Raw genomic sequence first — 26,776 nt, 5'->3', positions numbered from 1 at the left:
AAGACAGGGAAACAAAATTCTCCCCTTCCAGGCACACGGAAGGTCACTTACACAGAAATGCCCACCCTAGCCTCTGACTGGTCCGCTTTTATGCAAATTAGGACTCCAAATTTGAACAGTTTGATTGGCCTAAAGAGCACCTTCCTAATTGGCCAACATGAGCTGCTTTGATTGGTCAGCAAATATGCAAACGAGGACTCAATGCAGTGCTCCCATTGGATGGGGCAGGTAGCAGCCAATTGATGGAAAGCCTTAAAAAGGAAGCCGATCCAGCAGACCATCCCTGCTCCCCCGTGGATGAAGCCGGAGGGTGGATGAGGCCGGACGTGATGCTGGCTGGAATGAGCCCGCCAGGAAGGGCCAGTTCTGTGTCGTTTTGCTCCTGTGAGGGACTGGGTCACTCACAGACAGGAAGTGGAGGGGTGGCCGCAGGCCGGAGGACAGGGGGTGGGAGTGAATGATTGATTTACGGTGCAGTTTCAGTCTGGGAGGATGAGAACGTTCTGGAGACGCTGGTGGTGGTGGTTGCACAAGATGTGAATGTGTTTAATGACCACTGAACGGTGCACTTGAAACTGTCAGCACGATAACCGTCACATTATATGATTCATCCTGGACTGCCCGCTGCCCTCCACACCGCACCCCGGGCGGGGCTCCCTCGGGGGAGCCGACACCACCTCCGTGACGGGTAAAGGGTGCCACCTGCCTGGGGCTGGGGGTCCGGGAGCGTTGCCTGTCCGGAGCTGTTTCATGTTTTTATTTTCTCCAATGAGTCAGAGAAGCAAAGATCCACTGGAGAAGCTGCACTTTCTGGAAATTCCGGCAGAACCAGGCCAGGCCCGGGGCAGCGCGCACGGGGTGGGCGTGGGGAGCGGCTCCATTGTCTGCGGGGCAGGCAGCTGGGTCTCACCCCTGCAGGTCAGGAATGCTCACAGCTGCGGACTCACCCTCCACCCCCGCCCGCGGGTGGGAGCGGGGGAGGGCCGGGCCGGGGCCTGGGGACTGGGGGGGGGGGGGGGGGCGGGGGGCACACGACAGGAAACACCCCAGTTGTTTTTGCACAGAAACGCGGAGCCAGCGCTGGTATTTCAGCTCCGGGGCTGCTCCAGCCCGGCCCCACGGCCCCACCTGCTCAGAGCGTGCGGGAGGCAGGCCTCATGGTGGGTCTCTGTCTGTCTTTCTGTCCAGAAGGCCTTCCCCTCGGGGCTTGGATAACCATCACCACTTCACTAGGTGGGCAAACTGGCCAGACTGGCACTGAGGGGCCTCCCCTGCACCAGCTGCCAACCAGTTAGGTCTGATTTGTTTGATCGTTAATCCTCACCCAAGGATATTATTGCCATTGATTTTGTAAATTTTTTAATATTTTGTTTTTTAGAGAGGAAGGGGAAGGGATACAGAGAAAAACAGATCAGAGAGAAACATCCATCCATCAGCTGCCTCCTGCGCGCCCCCTACTGAGCGAGGATCTGCCTGACAGGGAATTGAACTGTTGACCTCTTGGTTCCTGGGTCAGTGTGTGAGAGACACAGACTGGGACTGGGGATCGAACCTGCAACCCAGGTACCTGCCCTTGATAGGGAATGAAACCCTGGACCCTTCGGTGGGCAGGCTGGTGCTCTAACCATTGAGCATACCAGCCAGGGCTGTCCCTTCTGATTGAAACAGCAGTCGGGCCCAGGAATCACCCCCCCCCCCCGGGGGAGGGGGGGCATAAACCTTTCTTTGTCTTTTCTCCCCAAGTAGAAACTCCTCTTTAGATAAGGGGGGGGGGGGGGGGAATCAAATAAAAACCTACTGACCTCTCCAGACACTTAATCATTTTCTTGACTCTGCAGGGGGTTGTGGTTTTTTGTTCTCTGGGGTTTTTTGTGTTTGTGTTTTACAAACCTGACTGCTGGGAACAACACCCAGTCCCCTCTGCTGCCGCCAAGCTGGGTCCACGGGAATCTCCCGGGCCTGGGCCGTGCATTCCTCACCCCATCCCTCCTCACCCCATCCCTCCCCTTCCCACCCCACCCCACCCCCTCCCCTCCTCACCCCTCCCCACCCCCTCCCCACCCCCATCCCCTCCCCTCCCCACCCCATCCCTCCCCACCCCCTCCCCTCCCCACCCCGTCCCCTCCCCTCCTCACCCCGTCCCCTCCTCACCCCGCCCTCTCCCCACCCCATCCCCTCCCCACCCCCTCCCCTGCGTGGCTCAGGGGCTGAGCGTCGACCTAGGAATCAGGAGGTCACGGGTTCGATTCCCGCTCAGGGCACAGGCCAGGGTTGCGGGCTCCATCCCCAGTGCAGGGCATGCGGGAGGCAGCTGGTCAATGATTCTCTCCCCTCATTGAGGTTTCTATCTCTCCCTCTCCCTTCCCCTCTGAAATCAAAAATATATTTTTTTTAATTTTTAAAGGCAGAGGCATGCCCTTGTGCACTCTCCACAGAAGCCATTACACGGGGCTCCCTGGCTGGGCCTCACTGTGCCTCCCGACCACCCTCCCCTCCCCTACCCCCCTGGTTATTTTCGAGATGAGCGACGGGCTGGCAGGGGAAGTGAGAGGGTGGTGGAGCGGGTCGGGGTGGGGTGGGTGGGGTGGGGTGGGGGTGTGGGAACCTGAGCGGGGCTCGCCAGCTGCAGACTCGGGGCGCCCCAGGCGGGGGCTCAAACACTCCGAGGGGAGCCTCAGTGGGGAGGGGGGAGGGGTGGCACACCCAGGCGCCAGGGAGACCCTGCTGCCCCGTGGCCCTCGGGGGAGGGGAGGGCCCTCGCTACCCAGGCTGACCGCCAGGCCTCATGCAGCAGCCACCCCTGGAAAGCCCCGGCAGAGGCACAGCTGGAAGCCGGGCCCAGGCCCCAACAGCCTCACCACCCCCTCTTCTCCCCGCCCCCCCCCCAACATCCTGGGCCCAACTGAACGGCTGGGCCTGCGCCCCGGGTGTGGCAGGCAGGCAGGCCTGAGCAGAGCAGGTACAGGCCAGGCCCGAGCAGCGGAGGGCTGGGGGGTGGGACCTCGCCCCAGGGGGCCGCTCCCTCCCCTAGCTCGCAGCTGGCCTTGGGGGTGGGACCCCACCTTCTCCCCTGGAGGTAGGTGAGCGAGGCCGGGGTTGGAGGCCAGCTGCAGGCCCAGAGAGGCCGCTAACCCAGCGCGGCCGCCCTCAGGGCCAGCCTGTTGGGTAATGACCCTGCCCTGGGCCTGCCCGTCAGTCCCTCAGTGGAGACAGGCCCTGAGTGGACACACTGGAAGCAGCTGTATGGTCTAGGCCAGTGGTCGGCACACTCACTGGTCCACAGAGCCAAATATCAACAAATAGCCACATTTTTTAAGCGTAAACTATATCGGTAGGTACACTGTTATTCACGTAACGAGGGTCCTCCTAAGCTGGCCTTTGCTGAAAACTCAAGGGGCCAACGATAAGGGGACCAGACGTCCCCGCTTTTGGCGGGACAGTCCGGATTTTTAACTATTTGTCCCTCGTCCCTCGGCGTTTTAAAGAAGTCCAAAAAATTTAAGAGATTCTGGACCTTGCCCTCCGCCCTCCAGAGCTGCAGAGAATGAGGTTCTGCTGTAGCAGCTTCCTGAGGCCACTCCCGGGCATGGGGGGCGCGGGGGAGCAGACATGACCCACCCCGGCCCTCACCTGCAGACACTCCCGGGGGGGGGGTCCCTGCTCCTCTACCCCAGGAAGAACCCCAGGGGTAAGGGTGCTCGGAGGCCTCGGGGGAGACCCCGCCTGCTCAGAGCCAGCGCCTGGTGCGTGGGGCGCTGAGCTGAGAATGTTCTGGACTGCGGGAATTTCGTCACCACAGTTTAGGTTGTAAATCGCGAGGCTCAGCCTTACTTCCCTGCCTCCCCCGGCCCAGAGGCCTCGGCCCTGGACACAGCCCAGAGCAGCCGGCGCCTGGGGCCGTGTGAGGGCGGCCCGGAGCATGGGGGGGCCCTCCTCCACAACGGTGCCCACACGGAACCAAGCACCCTGGGCAAAGGGGCGGGGAGGCACTGGCTCCTTCTAGGAGTGGGCAGGGCCGAGGGGCGGGCCCAGGTGAGGGCAGGGCTCCCTCGCTGGGAGATGCACCCTAAGCCTGTGGCTCTGGCCCGAGGGGGGGGGGGGCTGGAGGGGCGAGCTGCTGCTTCCCGGGGAGATGGCCCTCGTTGGGGGGCACTTGGCGGGGCCTCACCGCCCATCCAGGGAGTGAACCCCTAGGCGGCACCAAGGGGTGGGATGGGCAGGGCCTCTGAGGGGGCTCCGCCGGCCTTGGGGGCGCAGAGGAGGGGAGCAGCCCACGGTGGGGTGGCCCACAGGCTCCCAGGCTGAGGTCAGCGCCCACCAAGGGGGCAGACTAGCGTGTCCCCTCATCACTCCGCTGACATCACTAACCCATCCGGCACCCAGCAGCCACGCCACGTGCCCCTCCCACCCTCCTCGGGGGCGCCCAGGGGAGCCCAGGGGCTGGGCCCGGGCTGCACAGTAGGGGAGGGGGTCCCGCACAGCTTTGTGCGGAGGGGGCCTGGGCTCCCAGGTTCCAGGGAGGCGGGGGTCCGGGTCGCAGACCCCATGAAAGATCTGAAACCCCGTCTGCTCTGGCCGGGGCTCAGGGGACCCGGGACGGGACACCCAGGGACGGTGCCCAGCCCTCCTCCGGGACCCCCTCAGGCGGGGCCTCCGGCTGCGCCCCCTCCTCCCGGCACGGAGCCAAGGGCCGCCGGGAGGAGCGTGGCAGAGCCGCTGGTGCCCACGGGCCAGAGCGCTGTGGGTTCGCTTCCTGCTTCCGACCCCGCGCTGAGGGTCCGGGGACCTTGTCCGCCAGCGGCACCTCACTCCTCAGGAGACATGGACAGTCACCCCGAGCTCTCAGGACTGGGCACCAATAGCCACTGGGGAACCGACACCCGAACCTGAGCCTGCAGCAGGGTGCCCGGGCACGGGGTGCTCAGAGGGCACGCACCCGTCCCCGGGCCCACAGCGGGGGAGGGTGTCCCCGGAAGCCCCCTCCCTGGCTCCTCCCCACAGGGGTCCCTGCAGAGCCCAGAACGCCCCCCATCTCCTGACACCTCGGTCCTGGGACACTGTGCCCTCAACCCCAACTCTGCCCGCCACCCCTCTGACCCTCACGGGCTCCCGGGCGCACAGCCGGGCACAGGGAGGAAGAGGGGTGAGGGGTGAGTCCTCCCCGGGCACAGGGGCTGCGGGGCGCTGCAGAGCGGGGCTGGGTGGGTGGGGAGTGGGGGTGGCCACTCACCATCCCCCTGGCACCCGGGCGCCAGGTGAGCCCCCAGGTCAGGACACCTGCCCAGGCCCCTCCTGCTCCCTCTCCCCCCACAGCGCAGAGCGCCCCCACCCCACCCCCCCGGGCTCGGGGCTGGGCCTCCGCCCGCGCCCGCCTCAGCAATGACCTCATCCCCCGGGGAGACACTGGACACCGTTCGGGACGCGCCCGGAGGCGGGCCGCCGCCGGCACAGCTCATTGCTGGTGGAGGTTTGGTTTTAACGTCGTTTTCTTTGTAGAGTTATCTGGTCTGCCCGCCATCCCTCAGGGGGGCTGACTCCGGCTCGGCCCTGCCAGACCACCCGTCCTCCCGGGTCCTTCCGAGGCCGCTCCCTCCCTCGGGGCCTCGTCTTTCAGGTCCAAGTGGAGGGAACCGCCTGCGGGCAGGCAGAGGCAGGGGAGAGCCGGGCGATGGAGCCCAGGCCAGAACCCCCTACCTGGACCCTCGGCCTGCCTGACCTCCCGTGCCCCCGGCGCCTGGCCAGGGGGAGACCCGCACAAAGGGCGCTTTGAGGCAGGAGAGAGGGAGGGAGGAGGGCCAGCTGGTGTGTGTTTTGGACGGCTTCTCAGAAATCTCCTCCTCCGGCTCCATGGCAACCGGCGGCAGCTGGGGGAGCGCCTGTGAGCTGGGCGGGTGGAGGGGGTGGTGGGCGGGGGAGGGACCTCTGCTCCCTCTCTGAGCCTCAGTGTTGGCGTCTAGAATATGGGCACAACCACCCAGCGGCTGGCTCCTGTCAGCCAGGTGCTCAGGAAGCGGAGGCCCAGGCTGCACTCGGAGGGGAAGGCCGGGGAGGGGAGGGGGCTGGGGGCAGACACTATCCAGCAGCTGGGGGCTGGGCCAGGCGCCTGCAATGCCCACCAGCAGCCCGCCCGGGCGCCCGCTGCGCTGTCCCTGCGGGAGCCGAGGGAGGCAGGGCCGGGCACAGACACAGGGTGGATCTCCCTGTGAGCCCTGCGGGGAGGTCAGGGGGTCCCCCCGCCGGAGCCCAGGCCTCAGCGGCTCCCTGAACCCGGTCAAAGCCCAGGAGAGGCAGGGAGGGTCCACGTCGGGGGCTGCTGCTCCGAGGACCGCAGACGGGCCTGGGAACACAGGCTCTCCCGTCCTGGGGCCGGAATCTGAAATCAGGGTGTCGGCGGGAGGAGGGCTCCAGGGAGGGTCCTTCCTGCCTCCTCAGCTTCTGGGGGCTCACGTGGCCCCTCCTCTGTCCCCGGGATCTCACGTGTGTTCACCAGGCCCTGCCCCTGACCCAGTGCCCTCTGCTTGATCACACGGCCCAAACCCCTGCTCGCGTGCACACTTCCAGCCAATCACGTGGCTCTGTCCCGTTTTAGGTCCCCACTCGTTTGATCAAGTGACCCCACCCCCTGTTCACATGCACACTTCCAGCCAATCACGTGGCCATGCCCATCACGTGCACAATCCCAGCCAATCACGTGGCCCAGCACCCTGTTCACGTACCCACTCTTGTTTGATCAAGTGCCCCCCCCCCCGTTCACACGGACACTTGCAGCCAATCACGTGGCCCCACCCCTGTCATGTGCACACTTGCGACCAATCACATGGCCCGCCCCCTGTTCACAAGCACCCCGTTCATGTTGCTCACTTCCGCACGTCCATGTGGCCCACCCCCTTGAGACCTTGGTCTGTTTCGGGGTGCCACCTCCCGGCTTGGCTGTCCGCCTGCTCTCACACCTGTCCGGTCCCTTTGCCAAAGTCCTTCCCGAAACCGCCTGCCCTGCCCTCTTTCCGGCTGGGCTGTGCCCGCTGGGACTGAGGAAGTAGAAGAGCAGGGCCCTCGGGGTCCATGCCAGGGGTCCAGAAGGGCCTGTGCGTCCCCTGGGGGAGGGGAAGGAGGAGAGGCGGGTGCTGACTGGGAGCGGAAAGCCCTCAGGGGGCGCACACACCGTCACCCACACTCCCATGAGGAGCAGCTGTGGCCCCCAGGACAGGTGAGGCTGCTGCAGCACAGAGAGGGTGAGCGGCTTCCTCCAGGGCACACAGCAGAGCTAAACATGGAAGCCTGGCCCTGGCCGGTGCGGCTCAATGGATAGAGCATCGGCCTGCAGACCAAAGGGTCCCAGGACTGGGTGGCCACACGTGAGCCTCTCCCAGCCCCCTCCCCGGGTCAGAGGGTCACCAGGTTCACCCCTTTCCCACTGGTCCCAAGATGGACTGTGTCCATGTCCCAGCCCCTCTGACCCCAGGTGCCTCTGGGAGCCTTACACTCAGGGCGTGTGGATGGAGTCTGGCCAGCGCGTTCCCTGCTGACACATTCCCGCTTACCCCGACGCTGTCTTCAGTCCTGAAATGCAGCATTTAAAAAACTTGTATGCATTTGATTTCAGAAAGGAAAGGGGTGGAGGAGGAGGGAGAGAGTAACATCAATGATGAAAGAGAATCATTGACCAGCTGCCTCCTGCACGCCCCCACGGGATGGAGCCCGCAACCTGGGCCTGTGCCTTGACTGGGAGTTGAACCCTGACCTCCTGGTTCAGAGGTCGACGCTCAGCTGCTGAGCCCCGCCGGCGGGCTGCCCTCCGGTTCTCGATGGGCCTGGAGTCCGGATGGCCCAGGGTGATGTCACCATACGGCTCAGTGGTTGGACACCCACAGCCCACCTTTTATTTTAAAAAGCGGGACGTTTTACAAATTGATTTTAGAGAGGAAGCCGGGGTGGAGGTCGGGGGGGGGGGGGGGGGGGCAGAGATCTGCTGTCTCTTGGATGCACCCTGACAGGGATGGAACCGGAAACCTGACTGGGAACTGACCCCGTGACCTTTCCGAGTCCCGGAGGATGCCCAGAGCAGCCGAGCCCCACCAGCCGGCCAGCCTCCTCCGCACAAAGCCCGCCTGTTCTCCCGCCAGAGGGCGGCCACAGCGCCCCGTGGAAAGGCCGGCCCCGCGGGCCAGGTCTGAGGGGGCCGCCCAGGGTGGGGCCAGGTCTGAGGGGGCCGCCCAGGGTGGGCCCAGGTCTGAGGGGGCCCCCCAGGGTGGGGCCAGGTCTGAGGGGGCCTCCCAGGGGCTGTCGAGTCCATCCCGGTCCTCACTGCACACGGTCCCCACGCCGGCCCTCCACCCCCGCTCCCTGTGGGTGGTCCAGCCACACTGGTCAGCGCTGGCCGCTGGCTGTGCCGGGGGCTGGGGTCCCCAGTGGGTCCGTGGTGAGTGGGTACGCAGTGGGACACGCTCCGGTGGGGGCGTGTGAAGCTGGTCCCGCCTCCCTGTGCCCCCGGGACCCGCAGGATGGAAGGGCCACCCTCCGTGCGTGGTCCGCCCCCCCCCGCCCCCCCCCCGCCCCCCCGTGCAAGGCCTTTGCTCCCGGAAGTACACACGCTTGCCTGTAAGTAATTCACAGGCTTCTAATCGGCGGGAACCATCAGCACAAAAATAAAAGTGGCTGCTGGGCCGGCGGCCGGGGCTCAGCAGTTGAGCGTCAACCTAGGAAACAGGAGGTCCCGGGTTTGAGTTCAGTCAAGGGGACATGCCCTGGTTGCAGGCTTGATCCTCAGTAGGGGGCGTGCAGGAGGCAGCGGGGAGGAGAGGGCCGGGGCCATGTCCACGCGTGGCAGAGGCAGAGGCCTGTCTCCCCGGCAGGGCCTGCGAGGCCCCGCATCCAGCCGGACGGACGGCGTGCGGTCAGCGCCCCGGCCAGGAGGGCAGCAGGAAGCCCCGAGGCAGACAGAGGACCGGGCGGGCTCAGGCCCTCCTCCCGCCGGCCCCGGGCAGATCCGCAGGGACAGGGGAGAGCCGCCTCCCTGGCCCTGGGCCAACGGGGGCCGAATCGGGAGGGCCGCTGCCCCAGCCAACATCGGCACCTCCTCACCCCCCACCCGTTTGCCTGCCTGGTGACCGCATCCTCCCAGCCTCCGGGCTCCCGGCTCCCGGCTCCCGGCTCCCGGCTCCCGGCTCCCGGCTCCGGGCTCCGGGCCTGCTCCCAATCCGTTCCCAGCACCGCAGCCACTTAGGGACTTCCTGAAGCCACTTCCAGGCACAGGGTGTCCTCCGCCCCCTCCCGGCTCCTCAGCACCCCACCCCCTGCCTCCCCGGAGCCTTTGCGAGCCGTGATTCTGAGTTCCTGTCGCCTCCCCTGGCAGTGAGAGCCACTCGGGGGTCCAGGGCCCCTTCTGCTCTCTCACCCTGGGCTCCAGACCCCCAAAAGGAGATGCCAGCTCTCGCCCACCTTCCCCTCGCCCGGGTCTTTGCTCAGTAAATGTTCCCTGAGAAGTGGAAGCTCCAGATGACCTATAGGAGCTGCAGGGAGAGCTGGTGAAATCCTGGCAGACTCCCTGGGGGAGGCGAGAGGCTGGCCAACCTTAAAGGAAGCAGCAGCTCCAAAGGCAGCGGGGAAGGCAGGCCCCGGAGAAAAGGGGCAGCCCCCCCCCCACACCAGAACCCGACCCCTGAAGTGACCCTGGGACCAGGGGTCCTCCCTCCACGGGAGCCGCCTGTGCCCGGCCCGGTCCCTTCCCACCACGCAGCCACTCGGACCCCGGTGCCTGCGGGGTCCCCAGAGGGCATGCCACGGGGAGCAGCCGGTTCCAGAGGGAAGGGTGGGAACCAGCAAGCAGGAGCCCGGCCAGGGGCGTCGGCCCACGGCGGCCACAGGGCAGCCCTGCACCGAGGAGCGCTGAGGTGTGGGCATGGGGGGAGGGCGACTAAGAGGCGTGGCCAGCCCGGCCGGGGTGGCTCAGTGGTTGAGCATCTACCTATGTAGGAACCAGAAGGTCACGGTTCGATTTCCAGCCAAGGCACCTGCCGGGGTAGTGGACTCCATCCCCAATGCAGGGGTTGGGGGTGTGTGCAGGAGGCAGCTAATCCATGATTCTCTCATCACTGATGTTTCTGTCTCTCTCCTCCCTTCCTCTCTGAAATCAATAAAGATGCATTAAAAAAAATAAATAAATAAAAGGAAAAGGAAATAGCAGCAGCTTGTTCAGGGCCACATGTGGCCGCAGTGGGGCTCCGGCCCCGCCTGGCTCCTGCCCACCACCGCCCCCAGGCGCGGGTCCCGGGTCCCCTGGGCACGTGGGGGCTGTGCAGACAGAAGTCGCTTCTCCCCTAAGCCCTGGCTGTGGGAGCCCCAACACTGGCAGTGAGGGGTCGGGTACCTCTGTTTTGGGGGGCCCACGGCTGGCCTCTGGTCCAACCTCAACCAAGGAAGTGCCTGCTACCCTCAGGGGCCTGAGGGGCCAAGTACAAACGCCCGGGCGCCCCTGCACCCCAGGGTGACGGCGTGGCCTCCCGGTGCCCAGTGACCCTCCGCGGTGGGTCTGCGGCGAGCCTGTACCCGCGGAGAGACAAGCCCACCCACTCGGCTCCACCTGCGGCTGCCCTCCCGCCGGCCGGCGAACAGATGTTCCGTTTAAGCTGCTAAGTTAGCACAAAGCACACCGGTGAGATGGCAGCAGCTTCTCCGGGGCCGGACTGCGCGAGAGGGAGCGGATCGCGAAAACGTCTCTCTACCGAGCGGAGAAAAGAGAGGCCGCGGGCACCGGCTCACCCAGGGAGGAGACCGCCCCAGCCACAGGCCCAAGCGGGAGGGAGGGGGCAGCACAGGCCCAAGAGCCGGTCCAGGGCACGGCTCAGCCACAGCCACGGTCCCGGCCTCAGAGAGCCTGCTGCTGGGCGGACCCGTGTCCTGGCTCCTGGCCGGCGGGCGACCGAGGCTCCCGAGCAGACAGGCGGGCAGAGCTCCCGAGCAGACAGGCGGACAGAGCTCCCGAGCAGACAGGCGGACAGAGCCAGCGGGGCCTCCGGGGCTGCGGGAGCGGGGACACAGCCCCGAACAGCCCACTGCAGAGGCCAGGCAGACCATAAACACACACACACACACACACACACACACACACACACACACAGGGACGCATACACATGAACACACACACACATGCACGCATACACACACACACACACACACACACACACACACACCCGCTCCTGGAGAGAGGAAGCTGACATCCCGCCGGCCCGGCCTCACCTGCGGAGATGGGGGCGGGGCTCCAGGGGGCAGCGAGCAAGGCCCACCGACAGGTGCTGCGGGCACAGAGCCCTGCGCCCAGGACTGTGCCTGTGGGAGAAGCAGCAGCAGGCAAGCCGAGCCCGGGAGGGGGGAGGGGGGAGGGGAGCAGAGCAAGAGTCAGAGGGCTTGCTGAAACCGGTTTGGCTCAGTGGATAGAGCGTCGGCCTGCGGACTGAAAGGTCCCGGGTTCGATTCCGGCCAAGGGCATGTACCTGGGTTGCAAGCACATCCCCCAGTAGGGGGTGTGCAGGAGGCAGCTGATCGATGTGACTCTTTTGTCGTTTCTAACTCTCTGTCCCTCTCCCTTCCTCTGTGAAAAATCAATAAAATATATTTTAAAAAAACAAACAAGAGCCTCGAACGATTTTAAAAAAATAAAGAAAAATAAAGAAGAGTCAGCCGAAACCGGTTTGGCTCAGTGGATAGAGCGTCAGCCTACGGACTGAAGGGTCCTGGGTTCGAGTCCGGTCAGGGGCATGTACCTTGGTTGCCGGCACATCCCCAGTGGGGGGTGTGCAAGAGGCAGTTGACGGATGATTCTCTCTCATCGATGTTTCTACCTCTCTATCCTTCTCTCTTCCTCTCTGTAAAAAATCAATAAAATATATATATATTTTTAAAAAAAGAGTCAGAGAGCTTGGGGGCAAGGAGGAGGGTCTCAGGATGTGGGTGTCATGAGCATGAGGGACCAGGACCACCCCTCCCCGCCAGCCCGCCCCCCAGGCCATGGGCCCGGGGCTCTGGCGTGGGGAAGGCGGGCAAGTCCAGGCCCGAGGATGGACGGAGGGACAGGGACGGGTGGCAGCTGTCCCCGGGCCCCCGCCTGCCCGGCCGCTCTCACCGACACGGCGTGCACGCTGCCTCTGAAGCCAAAACACAGGAAACAAGCCGCAGAAGCCCCGCGGGCGCCGACACGGAGGCGGCGTGTGGAAAGCACCGCGCTCACCCTCACGTGCTCGGCACCAACCGGCAGCGGACCCGCCACACGGACATGCTGTCCCAGCTGTGCGGACACCCCGAACCTGCGGCCGGAGGGGAGCCTGGTCTGGTGCCGCCCCCCCCCACCCCCCCCCCGGCCCCGCAGTCCGCACACTGCAGCCACAGCCGCCTCCTCTGCGCCCTGTTTGCTGTTCTTTCTCTTGGATTCAGAAACCAAAACAGTCGTGGCAGCTCCAGCTGCTGGCCACAGGCCTGAGACGGGCGGTTCAGGGACCGAGCGGGGGCTTGTCCAGGTCTCTCCCGGCATGTGTCAGGGCGCGGGGGTAGGGGCGGGGCAGTCACGGGGGGGGGGGGGGGGAGCCCCAGCGCCAGGCTTCAAAGAGCCAAAAGGTGCCCAGGGAGAGGAGGGCACCCCACGTGGGCTTGGGGGGGATGTCTCCATCCACCAAGCACCTATCAGAGCCGACACTGGGCTGAGAGCTTTGGGCCCCTCAGCACCTCTGTCCTCGGTCAGACACCTCCTTCTAGAGACGAGCTCACAGGCCCGAGGTAGGGGGCGGTTTGCAGCCAGGTGAGGCGGGATTTGAACCAAGTCTGAGAGGGTCCAGGGCTGCACCCCCCTCCACCCCAGGGATGAGCTGGCAGCCACCCCGCTGAGCACAGCGCCAAGGCCACGTGCAGGGGGAAAGGAGTCCCAGGGGGGCCTGCACCCACACAGCTCTGCCAGGCCCATCCCCGGGGACAGAGGACAAGGGCAGGGCTCGGAGGCCCGCCCCCGGCTTAGCACAGCTCACGGGCCCAGACAGGCCCCCGTCTTTTTAAACGGTTGGGAGGGAAGATCAAAAGAACGGTATTTCCTGACACATAAAATCCTACAGAATTCCAGTTTCATTTCCCACATTGTACGGGCACCGCCGTGCGTCCACACAGACCGGCCGCTTCCCGCCGTGAGCCCAGAGCTCACAGCTGCGACAGAGACCGTCTGGCCCCCAAGGCCTGAGACGGGGGTTCACGCTGGACCCGCACTGGGAGGGGGCAGTCAGCAGGGAGGACCACGGTGGGGCCTCAGCCGCAGGGCTGCGGGTTGGGGTCTGGGCACTTGCCTCCCCCAGGGCCCCCCCGCACCAGCCCCACCAGCACTGGCTTTCCTGGGTGATCCTCCCCGCAAACGGGCAGCCACGACCACGGCCACAGCCACGGCCTGAACACAGGAGGACGGGCCAGCGTAGTCACCTGGGCCTCCTGGCAAGAAAGGGCTCACATGAGGCCTGGGGTGGGGGCTCCCCGTGGCTCCTCCCCTTGTCAGCCCCCCATCCCGGCCTGGTCCCCCCTTAGCCCCCAGTCCAGGTGCGGAGACACCCATTTCCCGGGCCCAGCCCCTCACAATGGCCTCTCCGCCCAGAACACGGCCTCGCTCCATCTCAGCCGAGGCCGTGCGAGCCGGCCCTCGCCCTGTGCCCACCGCACAGCCAGTCCACTCCACGCCGGCCAGGCCACCCTGCCAGGACCTGGGCAGCCGAGCCCAGACCCACGCCTGGGGGCCTGTGCCACAGGCAGTCCGCTCGGGGCAGGCCGCTCGGGGCAGTCCGCTCGGGGCAGGCCGCTCCGGGCAGGCCAGTCGCTGGGTCGATGCTGAAGTCAGACCCTGGCCCGTCAGCCTCTGCTCTCCACCCCAGCCCGGCCGCTCCCGGGACTCCTGCGGCGGCTGCGCCCAGCGCCCGAGTAGAAGCACTAATGCCCAGGAAACCGTGTTTCTTTTCATTACCGCCCCCCGAAGGAGCTGTTCCAGGCTCGCTTCCTACACCTCCCGCGTGAAAGTTCCATGCCACAGATGCACGGTCGTCTGTTCCGCTCTCCGTGTGCGTCTGCGCTTTAGGGTAAAAAGAACGAATTTCCTCACCCCCCGAGATCCGAGTGCCACTCCCCTGTGGAGAGCGCGAGCAGAATAAAATGTACTTTTAACATTAACGGTGCCCGGCTGGTGCGGTTCAGTAATTGGGCGTCGACCTAGGAACCAGGTCACGGTTCGATTCCCGCCCAGGACACAGGCCCAGTGTGCAGGCTCCATCCCCAGTGGGGGGCATGCAGGAGGCAGCCGGCCACGGTTCTCTCTCATCACCGATGTGTCTCTCTCCCCCTCTCCCTTCCTCTCTGAAATCAGTTAAAACGTGTATCTTGTTTTAATCCGCCTACAGGGAGGAGAGGGCCCTGTGGCCCTGGAATCAGCCCCCATCTCTGCTCCCGGCCACCCGCTGTCCCAAACCCCGCCCGCGGGACCCAGGAGCCTCCTGCTCGCCCTCGGGGACTCCTGGCCACCTGAAGGCCACTCTTTCGGTCCACAGGCATCCAGCCATCACCCGCTGCGGGTCCCCGCTGGCCCACCCAGCCCCTCGCCAAGCAGCACAGGGCGTGACAGTTACCCCTTCAAGACAAGGGGCCAAGGGTACCAAGCCCTGGGGGACCCAGGGAGGAAGACACGGCCGAAAGGGCGGGAACCGACGACCACCCCCAGGGCTGGCGTCCCTCTCCAAACCGATCCGGCGAGAGTACGGCTCCCAAGTGGTAAGGAAAGTGAACCAAAGTGGGGAAGGGCCGAAACTGGTGTGGCTCAGTGGATAGAGCGTCAGCCTGAGGACTCAAGGGTCCCAGGTTCGATTCCGGTCAAGGGCATGTACCTTGGTTGTGAGCACATTCCCCAGTAGGAGGTGTGCAGGAGGCAGCTGATAGATGTTTCTCTCTCATCGATGTTTCTACCTCTCTATCCCTCTCCCTTTCTCTCTGTAAAAAAATCAATAAAATATATATATACATACATATATATATATATGTATATATATATATATATATATATATATATATATATATATATATATATAAAAAGTGGGGAAGGGCTGGGTTAGGGATACAGCAGGTACTTGGGGCCGAGGCAGGCTCGCCACCCGCAGGAGGGAAGCGAGGGAAATCAGAGGGGACCTCCCAGAGGAGGGGGCCTCTGGACTCGCTCCTCCGGGAAGAAGAGGCTCAGAGCAGGGCCAGTCTTCCAGCAAGAGCCCCGCACAGGATGGACAGAGACGGCACGGGGGCGGGGCGGGGCAGCGCTGTGCTGGAGGTGTGCGCGAGGAGAAACGCCCCGGCCCCGGTCTGCGCAGTGTCCCCACAGCCCGGCTGCCCAGTCTCTTCCCGGGAGCATGCCCGCCAGGGCGGTGTGGGCACCAGGCTGGGCGGGGGGCGCCCTGAGGCTCAGACGGCGAACCAACCGCCAGGGCTCTCTGCTGGCATCAGCAACCTCAGGACCGCACGCCCGGAGCCGCCCCGGCCGCCTGTGCTCCTCCTGCGATCAGCAGATTGTGGCCAGACCTAATTAGCTTAATTACAGCCAAGGTGGCCGCCGGGCACTGGAACAAAAAAATAAATAAAGCAGACCCTGCCGACTCCAGCAGGGCGTGCCGAGAGAAGCGTGGACTCGGTGTATACCTCCGCGGGCCGGCCCTGCACACAGCGGGTGCTCAATGAGTGCACGCTGCTCTTGAGCTCCTGTAGGGCCAATCATCCAGCTGAGACCAACCCCAAAAGCTGCCTCTGAGAGATGATGTCACCACGGGAGGCGGCACGGCCTTCGGAGCCGACGGGACATCACGGAGGCCTCCGAGCAGGACCGCAGACCGAGACCGGCGGCACAGTGGTCAGGTGCCCACGGTCAACAGGCCCGCGCTCCCCACCCGCCCATCCCCCGGACACATACACACACACACACACACACACACACACGCACATACACACATGCCATGAACAACCTAAGAAACGAACCAGGAACTTCAGAAAGCCAGCAAGACGGCCGAGGGCAGCCTTGAAGCCACAACTTGCTTAAAGGGTCCCAGACGGGAGACCTAAGTTCAAGTGTGTTTTGCCACTAACCCCAAGGCGCTCCCAGTCCCTGCACAGCCGCTGGTGGTACAGACCAGGCCCCTGGCGTTGTGAACACACAGGCCTGCCACAGCCATGCTGAGATGCGTGTGACCAGCCCCGCCTCTGAGGCAGGTCGGGAGGCCAGCCCTCTTCCCCCCCCAGAGGACAGGAGTCACAGCGTCCCGGTGACCGTCCTCCCTCACCGAACCCGCACAGTGTGGCTAGGAGGTGGCGACTAGTATGGCCCCATTATACAGATGGGGAAACTGAGGCCCAAAGCCGGTCACCTACCTGGGAGGTGACAGTGCCAGGTTTCAACCAGAGCACGTGGCCACAAAGACACAGACACCCACCTGGTTCTCCGACCACCCAGCCCCCTTCACACCCCTTCACCGGGGCCAGGGCAGGGGGTGCCCACCAAAGGCTCCAGAGACCCCGGAGGCCTCTGCACCTCCGGCACAGGGGCGGAGCCAAGCCACCGGCCACCGCCAGCCCCCCTCCCCACCCCGCCGGAACCCCAGCTGGGGAGGGGCAGCTCCAGGACCCAGCGGCCCCCCAATTCCCGCCTCTGCGATGCAGACCCACCCACCCCACGCTGTGCCCTCTGCCCTGGTCCCCCGGCCACTTGGGTGGAAACCCGCCAGGAGCAGCAAGCCTGGGCAGCCCCTGCCCGTAGCCAGAGGCAGGCACTCCCACTCCTGGTGCTCTGCCTCAGCACCCTCCTTCTGTTTGGGGGGAGGGGCAGGGGAGGGCACTGGGTCTGAGACCCACTCTGTGCAGAGCCGGTCTGGCCTCGGGCTGCGGGCACCGGCAGTGCCTAAGGACGGACTGGCTGGGGAGCCCCGAGGACGAGGCTGCAGGGCGGGACCTCCTTGGTCCCGGCGGGTGCCGGGTGAGGACTGAGGAGCAGGCGGCAGGACCCTCAGGGCAGGACCCTGCCCGCAGGGGGAGATCCCCATCTCCCTGGAAACGCAGTCACAGCCAAAGGGCAGAGGCCACCAGCCTGGAGAGCGGTGACTCACCGCCCTTCCCGGCCGCCCTGTGAATGGCCCTTGTGCACCGGCTCGCCCGGGGCCATGAGGACATGAGGACAGGACGGGGCAGGGAGGCCAGGCCCAGGCCGGGACCCCCAAAGCCTGCGGGGTGGGGGGCCCGGGACCCCAGGAAGGGGAGGAGAGCCTCGGTTCCCCCTAAGTCTTAGCCAAGTTCCCTTTACAGGGCCAGGACGGCAGCCCCGCCAGCGGAGCAGACATTTTCCTGCCAAACAGCGACCGCACGGCCGCGGCCACCACAAAGCCGCCCGGAGGGCGCCCGCCGAGGGCTCCAGCGGGAAAGGCGAGGGGGCCCCTCCGCACCGAGTTGCGGGGCCCGAGGCCGGCGCAGCCCTCGGTGGTCCCGGAGGAGGCGGAGGCCGAGGAGGCGGCGCCCGGTCCCCCGCCCCCTGCGCCCTGCGGGCCCCCAGGCCGCGCCCCGGCCCGGCCTCCGCCGCCTCCTCCACGCGTCCAACCGGAGCAGAGCCCGATCCCCGCGACGCCCGTCGAGGCCCCGGGCGCAGCGAGCTCCCCGGGGCCGGACGGGACCCTGGCCGGCCTCCGCCTCCGGGGGCAGCGCGGGCGGCGGAGCGGGGCGCCCCGCCGGCTGGTCTCCCCGCGCCCGGGCCGCGCCCTCGGCTGCAGACACTTGGGTCAACTTCGCGCCTCCCGGAGCCGCCCTCGGAGCAGCCGGCTCCGCGCCCCGGGGTGCGCCCCCCGCGCCCGGCCCCCCGCGCCCCGGCACCGGCCCCCAGTCCCCGGCCCCGGCCCCCGGCCCCCAGTCCCCGGCCCCCGCGCCCCGGCACCGGCCCCCCGCGCCCTCACCTGGGACATCTGCGGGCGGAAGTTGACGTCCTTGAGGTCGATGGAGCCGGGCGCCAGGTTGTGCAGCAGCTGGCACAGCAGCACGCCGTCCCGCAGCGCCTGCGCCAGGTCGAAGGCCACGGCGGCCGGCCACACCACGCGGTGGTCGGGCGGCAGCACCTTGCAGTCGATGAGCCAGCGGCCGCACTGCCGCCACGGCTCCATGGCGCCCGCCGCCCTCAGCGCCGCGCGGCCCGGCAGCCGCGGCCCCGGGGCATCCCGCCCGGACTCCGGGCTGCGCGGCGGGCGGGGCTTCAGGCGGGCGCCCCGCTGCCGCTCCCGCCTTCCTCCGGCCCCGCGGGCTCGGCTCCCGCCCACGTGCGGCCCGGGGCTCCGGGCGGCGCCGGCCCCTCACACGCGCGCGTCCCCGCGGGCCCCGCGCCCGGCTCCCCGCCGTCCGCCGCCGCCCGCCGCCCGCCCCGCCGCGCGCCGCATCCTGCGCCCGGGCCCGCCGCCCGCCCCGCCGAGACAAAGGCCGGCGGGTCCCCGCTCCGCGCCCCGGCCCGGCCGCCCTCCGCCGCTTTGTTCCCGCCGCCGCCCGGCTCCGCGCTCCGGACCCGCTCCGACTGGGGGCGCAGCGGCTCTGGGCCGGGCGGGGGGCGCCGGGGGCGGGGGGCGCGGCGGGGACGGGGGCGGGGCCACGGCGGTGGGGGCGGGGCTGTGAGTGGCCCCTCCCCGACCGAGCGCCGCCCGGGCCCGGGCGCCCCGCCCCCGCCCCCGCCCCCGCCACTTCCTGCCGCGGCGCCTCACGAAGTTGCGGAGGCGGGAGCCGGGGACCCGCTAGCGGCGCCCGGGCCTGGGGGGCTCTGACCCGGGCCTGGGGGCTCTGACCCGGACCCGGGGGGCTCTGACCCGGACCCCGGGGGCTCTGACCCGGACCCGGGGGGCTCTGACCTGGACCCCGGGGGCTCTGACCCGGACCCGGGGGGCTCTGACCCCGGCCTGGGGGGCTGTGCCCGGGGCCCGCGTCTCGCCGGGGGGCGGATGGCGGGTCGCTCCTCCGCTTTCTCCCGTCCCGCCCGGGAACCGGAGGCGCCCTGGCCGCGCTGGGGCTCCGCGTGGCGCTTCGGGGAGGACGGACACTGGCGGGGCCCCGCCTGGGGAGGCTCCCGGCCCCGGCCCGCCGGGCGGCCCCGCGGGATGCCAGGCCGGCGGTCCGCGCCCACAGCCCCGTTCCATCCGCCTGGCGAGGGACCGGCAGGAAGCTCCCTTCCGAGCCCGCACAAAGGAGGGGCTCCCCTGCCCTGACCCGGAGGCCGGCACTGGCCGCGCGGCGGCCCGAGGGCCAGGCCGGCCCGGGCTGAGATGAATAACGGAGAGGGGAGGAGAGGGGCCAGGCCGGCCCGGGGCCGCGCCCCCTGCCCGCTTCTGGGCCCTGACCCTGCCCTGTACTCTGCCCCCGGCCTGGACCGGAGGGGGTGGGCATCTGCAGCTGGCCTCCTACGACAGGGGGAGGGGAGGACAGGAGAGGGGAACAGGGGGAGGGGAGGACAGGAGAAGGGGACAGGGGGAGAGGGGACACTGGGAGGACGACGAGGAGGGGGCTTAGGGACATACAGAGCCCATCTGGCCCCGAAGTGGATTCTGACTCGGCTGTCAGGAGCCCCTGGTCCTCACCCTGACGGATGGGCCACCCAGTGCCCTGCTCTGAGGCAGGTGGGGGGCAGACCATCTGGGGTGAGGGGCCCTGCCTTGGACTCTTGTGGTTGAACCTGCACCTTTGTCCACCCCGGGGCACAGGGACACCTCACACTCATTTCCAACCCGAGAGGGTCCCCTGGGCCCTCCGCCCTAAGACCTGCCCCTTCCCGGACTCCGAGAGGGGGGGGCTGGCCTCTGAGGGCACACAGGGCCCGAGGGGGAGCAGAAGAGTGGAGCCGAGGGCCCTGAGCTCCCCATGAGCTCCCGCTCCTGGCCAGCATCCTTCCTCGCAGGAAACGGGTGTGGCACCACGGTGGCCGCTCAGGAAGGACTCTGCCTCTGCATGGAAGGCGCCAGCCTTGACCGAGACAAAAGCAGACCATCTCACCGCAAAGCGGGCACGGAGCCTGAACCCCTGCCCCTCCAGCCTCCGCTCCGAGAGCCAGCTGGACCATCCTCCCCTGGCCATGCCCGCTCCTCCCCTGCAGAAAGGAGAGCACCCACCCGGTCCGACACCCCGGGCTGAGTGAATGGCACTGATCACCCAGAGGCTTTGCACGGTGCTTGTGGCAGAGCACGGCTCCCAGCCCTCCCTCGGTGCCTCGTCACGGTGCCCCATCCATGCCTGTCTCCACAGGGAGCCCCCCCAGCTAGAAGGGCCTCTGTCCTGAGCCCTGGCCTTCCTGCCTGGGCAGAGGACCAACCTGAGTGATGAGCCCGGGCCCCACACAGGCTGGAGCAGCCAGCCGCGCCGGCGGCCCTCTGCTGCCCCCTGGTGCCCGTGGGAGGCGCTGTCGCCACCTGGCTGCCCCTTATCTAGCCCCACTGACCAGCTCCACTGGGAGGCCCACCCGCCCACTGTGTGGTCCTGAGCCAATCACAACACTTCCCTGAGTCCCAGTTTTGGCTATGTGTGTGTTTTTGTTTGGTTGGTTTAAAAAATACATATTTTATTGATTTTTTTACAGAGAGGAACAGAGAGGGCTAGAAACATCCATGAGAGAGAATCATCGATCAGCTGCCTCTTGCACACCCCCCTCTGGGGATGTGCCTGCAACCAAGGTACATGCCCCTGACTGGAATCGAACCTGGGACCCTTGAATCCACAGGCCGATGCTCTATCCACTGAGCCAAACCGGTTTCAGCTTGGGATGTGTTTTTTAAAATATATTTTTATTGATTACAGAGAGAAGGGGGAGGGGAGGAGAGAGACAATGAGAGAGAATCATTGATTGGCTGCCTCCTGCAGGCCCCCTATTGGGGATCAAGCCCACAGCCCATGCATGTGACCTGGTTCATAGGTCGATGTTCAACCACTGGGCCACACTGGCTGAGCGGCTTCTATTTTCAAGTGCCAGGTGGCTGACCCAAGGGCTCTGGCTGTGGTGCCTGCAGCATAGGCTCTCGGGGGTCAGAACGCAGGACCCAGAGAACTCCACAGCCCCGCCCAGAGCTGTCAGTACTGCCCTTGGCCTTGGCGGGAGGCAGCCCCATCCCGGGCCCTTCCTGGCGCAAAAGGTGGGCACTGCCGAGGGGAGTGCCTGCTGACCCTGCTGCCCGGCCTGACCCAGCGCCAGTGGCCTGAGTCCTGGGACATCCCATCGCCCTGCAGTGTACCCACGCCCCTGGCTGTCCCCCCCGCACCCTGCCCGCCGCGCTGCATCTGTCTCCGGGGAGCTGCCCGTTCTGGACGATTCTATAAATGGATCAGATGCCGTGTGGCTTGTGTCTGGCTCTTCTCACTCACGCTGTCCAGGGCCCACAAGGACTGTATTCCCGTGTGTGGCTCACGGTGAGCGGAAGCCATTCTAGCGACACACTTTATTTAAGCCGGTGTGTCTGAAATAGCGTCCTCTCCACGTGCAATCGGCCTGCAGACGCGCTGATGGGGTACTTTACGTCCCTCTTTTCAGATCCAAGTTTCCAAAACCCACTGTGTGCTTTACCCTCACACACATGTCCGCAGGCACCACGTTCTCCCCGACACATGCGATGGGGACTCCGGGTCCCAAACTGTGTCGTCAGAGGAGACCCAAATATATGTACAAGTTTGCCCAACACTGAACTGAGTATCAAACTTTAATTAAAAATAAATACAATGAAAACTTCCGTAGCCTCACGTGGCTCCGTGGCTGCGGCCACACTGGGGGGCGGGGGACTGTCCCCCAGCGTGTGAGGTTGCACAAGGCATTCGTCTTTTGTGTTGTTTTGTTTTTCATATATTTTATTGATATTTTACCGAGAGGAAGGGAGAGGGACAGAGAGTTACAAACATCGATGAAAAAGAAACATCCATCAGCTGCCTCCTGCACACCCCCTACCAGAGATGTGCCCACAACCAAGGTACATACCCTTGACCAGAATCGAACCTGGGACCTTTCAGTCCGCAGGCCAGCGCTCTATCCACTGAGCCAAACCAGTCAGGGCGCCTGTGTTGTTTTTTATTGCTGATTTCTAGAGAGAGAGGAAGGGAGAGGGAGAGGGAAAGGAGGGAGAGAGAAACGTGATGAAAGAGAAACATCATTGACCGGCTGCCTCCTACACGCCCCCCAACTGGGGATGGAGCCTGGAACCAGACATGAGTCCTGACCAGGAATGGAACCTCTTGGTTCGTGGGTTGACGCTCAACACACTGAGCCGCACCAGCTGGGCCGTCTTCTGTGTCCTGGCCTGTGAGGTGGTCCGGGGTCCCGTGGGATTACGGAGGAACGCAAGGACCGTGCGATGGACAGTTTTCTCCGTCTTCTCAGAGTTCCCGGGAGACAGGAACAGACGCTCCGGTGTGAGTCTGGGGCTGGGAAGGGCTGTGTCCACTCCCCACGGCATGGCCACTGCCTTCTGGTCTCCTCCCCACCCGACCCCTGAGGGAGTGGCCTCTCTGACCCACAGAGCTGACCATGCCCCCTGTGTCCCCACCAAGTCTGCACAGCCCTGTCAGGGCAGCGCTGCCCACAGGAGCCAGAGGGTGGCCACCACCTGTGTCCATCGATGGCGGATGGACAGAGCGAGGTCCATCGGGGCCTGAGTGTCCGTCAGACTAAAATCAACAGCAGCTCTGACATGCCACCCCACGTGCTTCTGATCACTGTGCTGAGGCAGGGGCCAGGCACCGCAGGCGGGTCTCCCGTCCCCTTTCCATGAACTGTCCGGCATCGGGACACCTATGGCCAGCAAGAGTGCCGGGGCCGGGCTGGAGCTGGGAGGAGGGGCGTGGGAAGGGGGTGCTGAATGGGGCAGAGCTTGTGTGGGAGGTGAGAGAGGCCTGGGGAGGATGGTGGTGGCGGCTGCACAGCCGTGTGAATGCACCTGGCGCCCTGAGCCTTGCCCTCAGAAACAATGACGGTGGCTCTGGCCAGGGTGGCTCCATGGATAGAGTCTCAGCCCCCAGACTGAAGGGTCCCAGGTTCGATTCCACTCAAGGGCATGTGTCTCAGTTGCAGGCTCGATCCCCCGATCCCGGTTGGAGTGTGTGAGGGAGGCAACCAACTGCTGTTCTCTCTCACATTGATGTTTCTCTCTCCCTCCCTCTCCCCTCCCTTCCACTCTCTCTACAACATCAATGGGAAAATACCCTCCCGTGAGGACTGACCAACGTGGAAAACGGTGAGGGTGGTCAGCGTGATGGTCTGAGGGTCTCACTAGACACCTCGTGCTTCCCAGCGCCCCACCCCTCCACACTCTGACATGTGTGCCAGGCGTCCCGGGAGGCGGCCCCGGGCATGCCATCAGGACTGGCCAGCCTCGGACACAGGAGCCCAGCGCCATGGTAAGTGGGGTGCTGAAGGGCCCTGGCGCGGGGTGGCACTGCCCCGGTAGGACAGGAGGGGGTGCCTGCCAGCGAGGGGCCTGGGCCCTGGGGTCTCAGACGCTTGAATGGCGGGGAGAGTCTTTGTTGAAACCATGGACCCCAATCCCAACAGCCTCAGTGATGACATTTACCAGGTCACCAAAAGACTGTGAGTTCGGACCGCGTAACTGTTCCTTTAAGACGGGGTGGGATCGTGCTACTGCAGCTGTGAAAGCGCCAGCGTGTTTACAGGTGAAATAATACGATGTCTGGCATCAGCTGCTGTCTGTGTTCGTACAGCCTGTCATTTGCTTCCTATTCTGAAATCTCTGTGTGCGTGTGAAACATGACAAACAGGAAGATGCAGAAAACATTCATGTACAGCCCTGGCCGGTGTGGCTCAGTGGATAGAGCGTCGGCCTGCGGACTGAAGGGTCCAAAGGACACATGCCCAGGTTGTGGGCTCAATCCCCAGTGGGGGAGAGAGGGTGGGGTGCGGGGGGGGGCTGCAGGAGGCAGCTGATCAATGATTCTCTCTCATCATGGATATTTTTTTTCTTTTCTTAAATATATTTTATTGATTTTGTACAGAGAGGAAGGGAGAGAGATAGAGAGTTAGAAACATCGATGAGAGTCATCGATCAGCTGCCTCTTGCACACCCCCTACTGGAGATATGCCCACAACCAAGGTACATGCCCTTGACTGGAATCGAACCCGGGACCCTTCAGTCCCCAAGCCGATGCTCTATCCATTGAGCCAAACTGGTCTCGGCTCATCATGGATATTTCTATCTCTCTCCCTTTCCCGTCCTCTCTGAAACCAATAAATAAATATATATTTAAAAAAATAAAAACATTCATGTACAATCTGGCTGGCATGGCTTAGCGATTGAGTGTCAACCTATGAACCAGGAGGTCTCGGTTCAATTCCTGGTCAGGGCACAGACCCGGGTTGTGGGCTCCATCCCCAGCTGGGGCGTGCAGGAGGCAGCCGATCCACGGTCCTCTCTCATCATGGATGCTTCTATCTCTCTCTCCCTCTCTGAAATCAATAAAAGAATATTTTTTAAACACACACCCATTAATGTACAGCTTAGTGCAGCGTCACAGCGTAAGAACCCACGTGCTCAGCACAGAGCCAAGAATCAGACTCTGCCGAGACCCCAGAGATCCTCAGCAAATCTTTTCCGAGGCTACCCACCTCCGATCCCCCCAAGCTCACCGGTGCACTGACGCTGTGGGCCTCACTCTCTCCTGCAGCATTACCCCTGGATCTTCAATGTCACGCTGCCCATGGGGCAGTGTTCTTCCTGAATTGTATGTCAGCCAGCGGGTGGGTGGCTCTCTCCCATCAATAGGTCCTTGGCTTCTGTGATGCCCGTGTGGGTGTCCGGGTGTGTGTGCTGCTGTTCATTCACATTCACGCCCAAGCACGGCACTCCCGTGACAGCGCCCATGCCTTTCCCTACCCAACGGCGGCAGTGGGCACTGGGGAGTCCCGGGGTGACCCTGAGCCCTCCTGCGGCCCTGCACCCCCTCGGCCGTGTGTGCGAGCACACAGCTCCTGGGTGTGTCCCTGGGCGTGGAAGCGCTCCATGCAGGACAGGGGCCCTCGGACTTCATGGAAAACAACACATTTTGTGGAAGTGGCGTGTCTTATGGGCCAGTGTTCTCTCCTGTGGCCTGTTGGTGCTGTTTTCCAAAGGGCCCGTCCATGGCCTCGGGCAGCGTGAGACTGACCAGCCCCCACACTCCTGCCATCGCTGGCCCTCGGTCTGGGCAATGTTTTTGCGTTGAGACTTCCTGTGGATGTGAGTGGTTTTGTGTTGTTTTGATTTGGGTTTTCCTGGTTCCCTTTTTAAAACTGTTGGTTTGCCTCTTTTTTCTTATGAAGTCGCAGTAAAATGTTTATGTCTGATGGGAGACCTGCCTATTTATAAATGAGCTGGGTGCCCCCCACGCCCTCTCCCCCCACCCCCCATCCACTCTTTAGGGGAACTACAGGGGTTTATAACAGAAGCTGTTATAAGTCCCCTTTAAATTTTTTTTTCTTTATATTTTATTGATTTTGTACAGAGAGGAAGGGAGAGAGAGAGAGAGTTAGAAACATTGATGAGAGAGAGTCATCAATCAGCTGCCTCTTGCACACCCCCTACTGGGGATGTGCCCGCAACCAAGGTACATGCCCTTGACCGGAATCGAACCCGGGACCTTTCAGTCTCCAAGCCGACGCTCTATCCATTGAGCCAAACCGGTCCCGGCCCCCTTTAAATTTTTTAAAGATATATTTTTATTGATTTCAGAAAGGAAGAAAGAGAGATAGAAACATTCATGACCAGAGAGAATCATGGATCGGCTGCCTCCTGCAAGCCCCATACTGGGATGGATCTTGCAACCCAAGTATGTGCTCTGCCCGGGAATCGAACCCTGACCTCCTGATTCATAGGGCGAGGCTCAACCCCTGAGCCATGCATGCCTGCTGGGCTTGTAGTTAGCTTTTATGGTTGTTTTTAGGACTGGTTTTCTTTCCGGTGACCTAGTTGTGCATGATTTACATGCTCTGAAGGTGTTGAAACCGGTGCGCAGTCTGGCCCGTGGGGGTTTGAGCATGTCTGTGTCTTCGAGAACGAATCCACAGCTGCGGGCGCAGTGCCCTGGGGACGGCCTCCGTCATTTCCTGAGGAGCACCGGAGGGAAGCGTTCCCACACCGCCGCTGGCCCAGCGAGGACAGAGCCTCCCAGGGTGTCAGGGGGCCAGGACCAGGACCGGAGGAGGGCGGGCGGGACCTGCTGACCTGCGTGAATTCAAGACCTCTTTGGGACAGTGGGCCCAGGGCAGCACTAAATTACTTAAAAAGCAATTGCATCAGTTCCTGGGAGTGAGAATGCTAATAGCTAAAGTACGCAAGCAGCTGCACAAAGTACCATCCATAAAGTGCTAGGAGCCCTAACCGGTGTGGCTCAGTGGATAGAGCGTCGGCCTGTGGACACAAGGGTCCCAGGTTCGATTCCAGTCAGGGGCATGTACCTTGGTTTCTGGCACATCCCCTGTGGGGGGTGTGCAGGGGGCGGCTGATGGATGTTTCTAACTCTCTCTCCCTCTCCTTTCCTCTCTGTAAAAAGTCAATAAAATATATTTTTAAAATAAATAAATAAAATTAAATAAAGTGCTAGGACCAACAATGAGGTGGGAGGACCGGGACTCTCCACCCCCTCCTCCACGGCAGGCCCCGCCCCACAAGCCCCTCCTCCACGACAGGCCCCGCCCCACAAGCCCCTCCTTCACGGCAGGCCCCGCCCCACAAGCCCCTCCTCCACGACAGGCCCCGCC

The 26,776-nt window shown here is 64.3% G+C and overlaps 1 protein-coding gene across 3 annotated transcripts in view; it reads right to left on the bottom strand.

Moving 5' to 3' along the window:
* The window catches only part of VAV2 (vav guanine nucleotide exchange factor 2), a 62,433-nt gene extending 43,804 nt beyond the window's left edge, over window positions 1-18,629 (bottom strand). Inside the window, exon 1 of one of the 3 annotated variants that reach the window (XM_084899648.1) lies at window positions 17,979-18,629. In XM_084899648.1, the coding sequence (XP_084755774.1) occupies window positions 17,979-18,182 (204 nt within the window). In that variant the 5' untranslated portion in view covers window positions 18,183-18,629. The remainder of the gene's footprint in view (window positions 1-17,978) is intronic. The other 2 variants (XM_084899649.1, XM_084899650.1) reach the window with 2 other exon arrangements.
* Between the last annotated feature and the right edge of the window lie 8,147 nt (window positions 18,630-26,776).

The sequence above is a fragment of the Pipistrellus hanaki genome, assembly GCF_964339955.1.
Source record: "Pipistrellus hanaki genome assembly, chromosome: 11".
NCBI lineage: Eukaryota > Metazoa > Chordata > Mammalia > Chiroptera > Vespertilionidae > Pipistrellus > Pipistrellus hanaki.
Note: the sequence above shows the minus strand (reverse complement) of the source record. Positions and strands in the feature narration are given on the sequence as shown.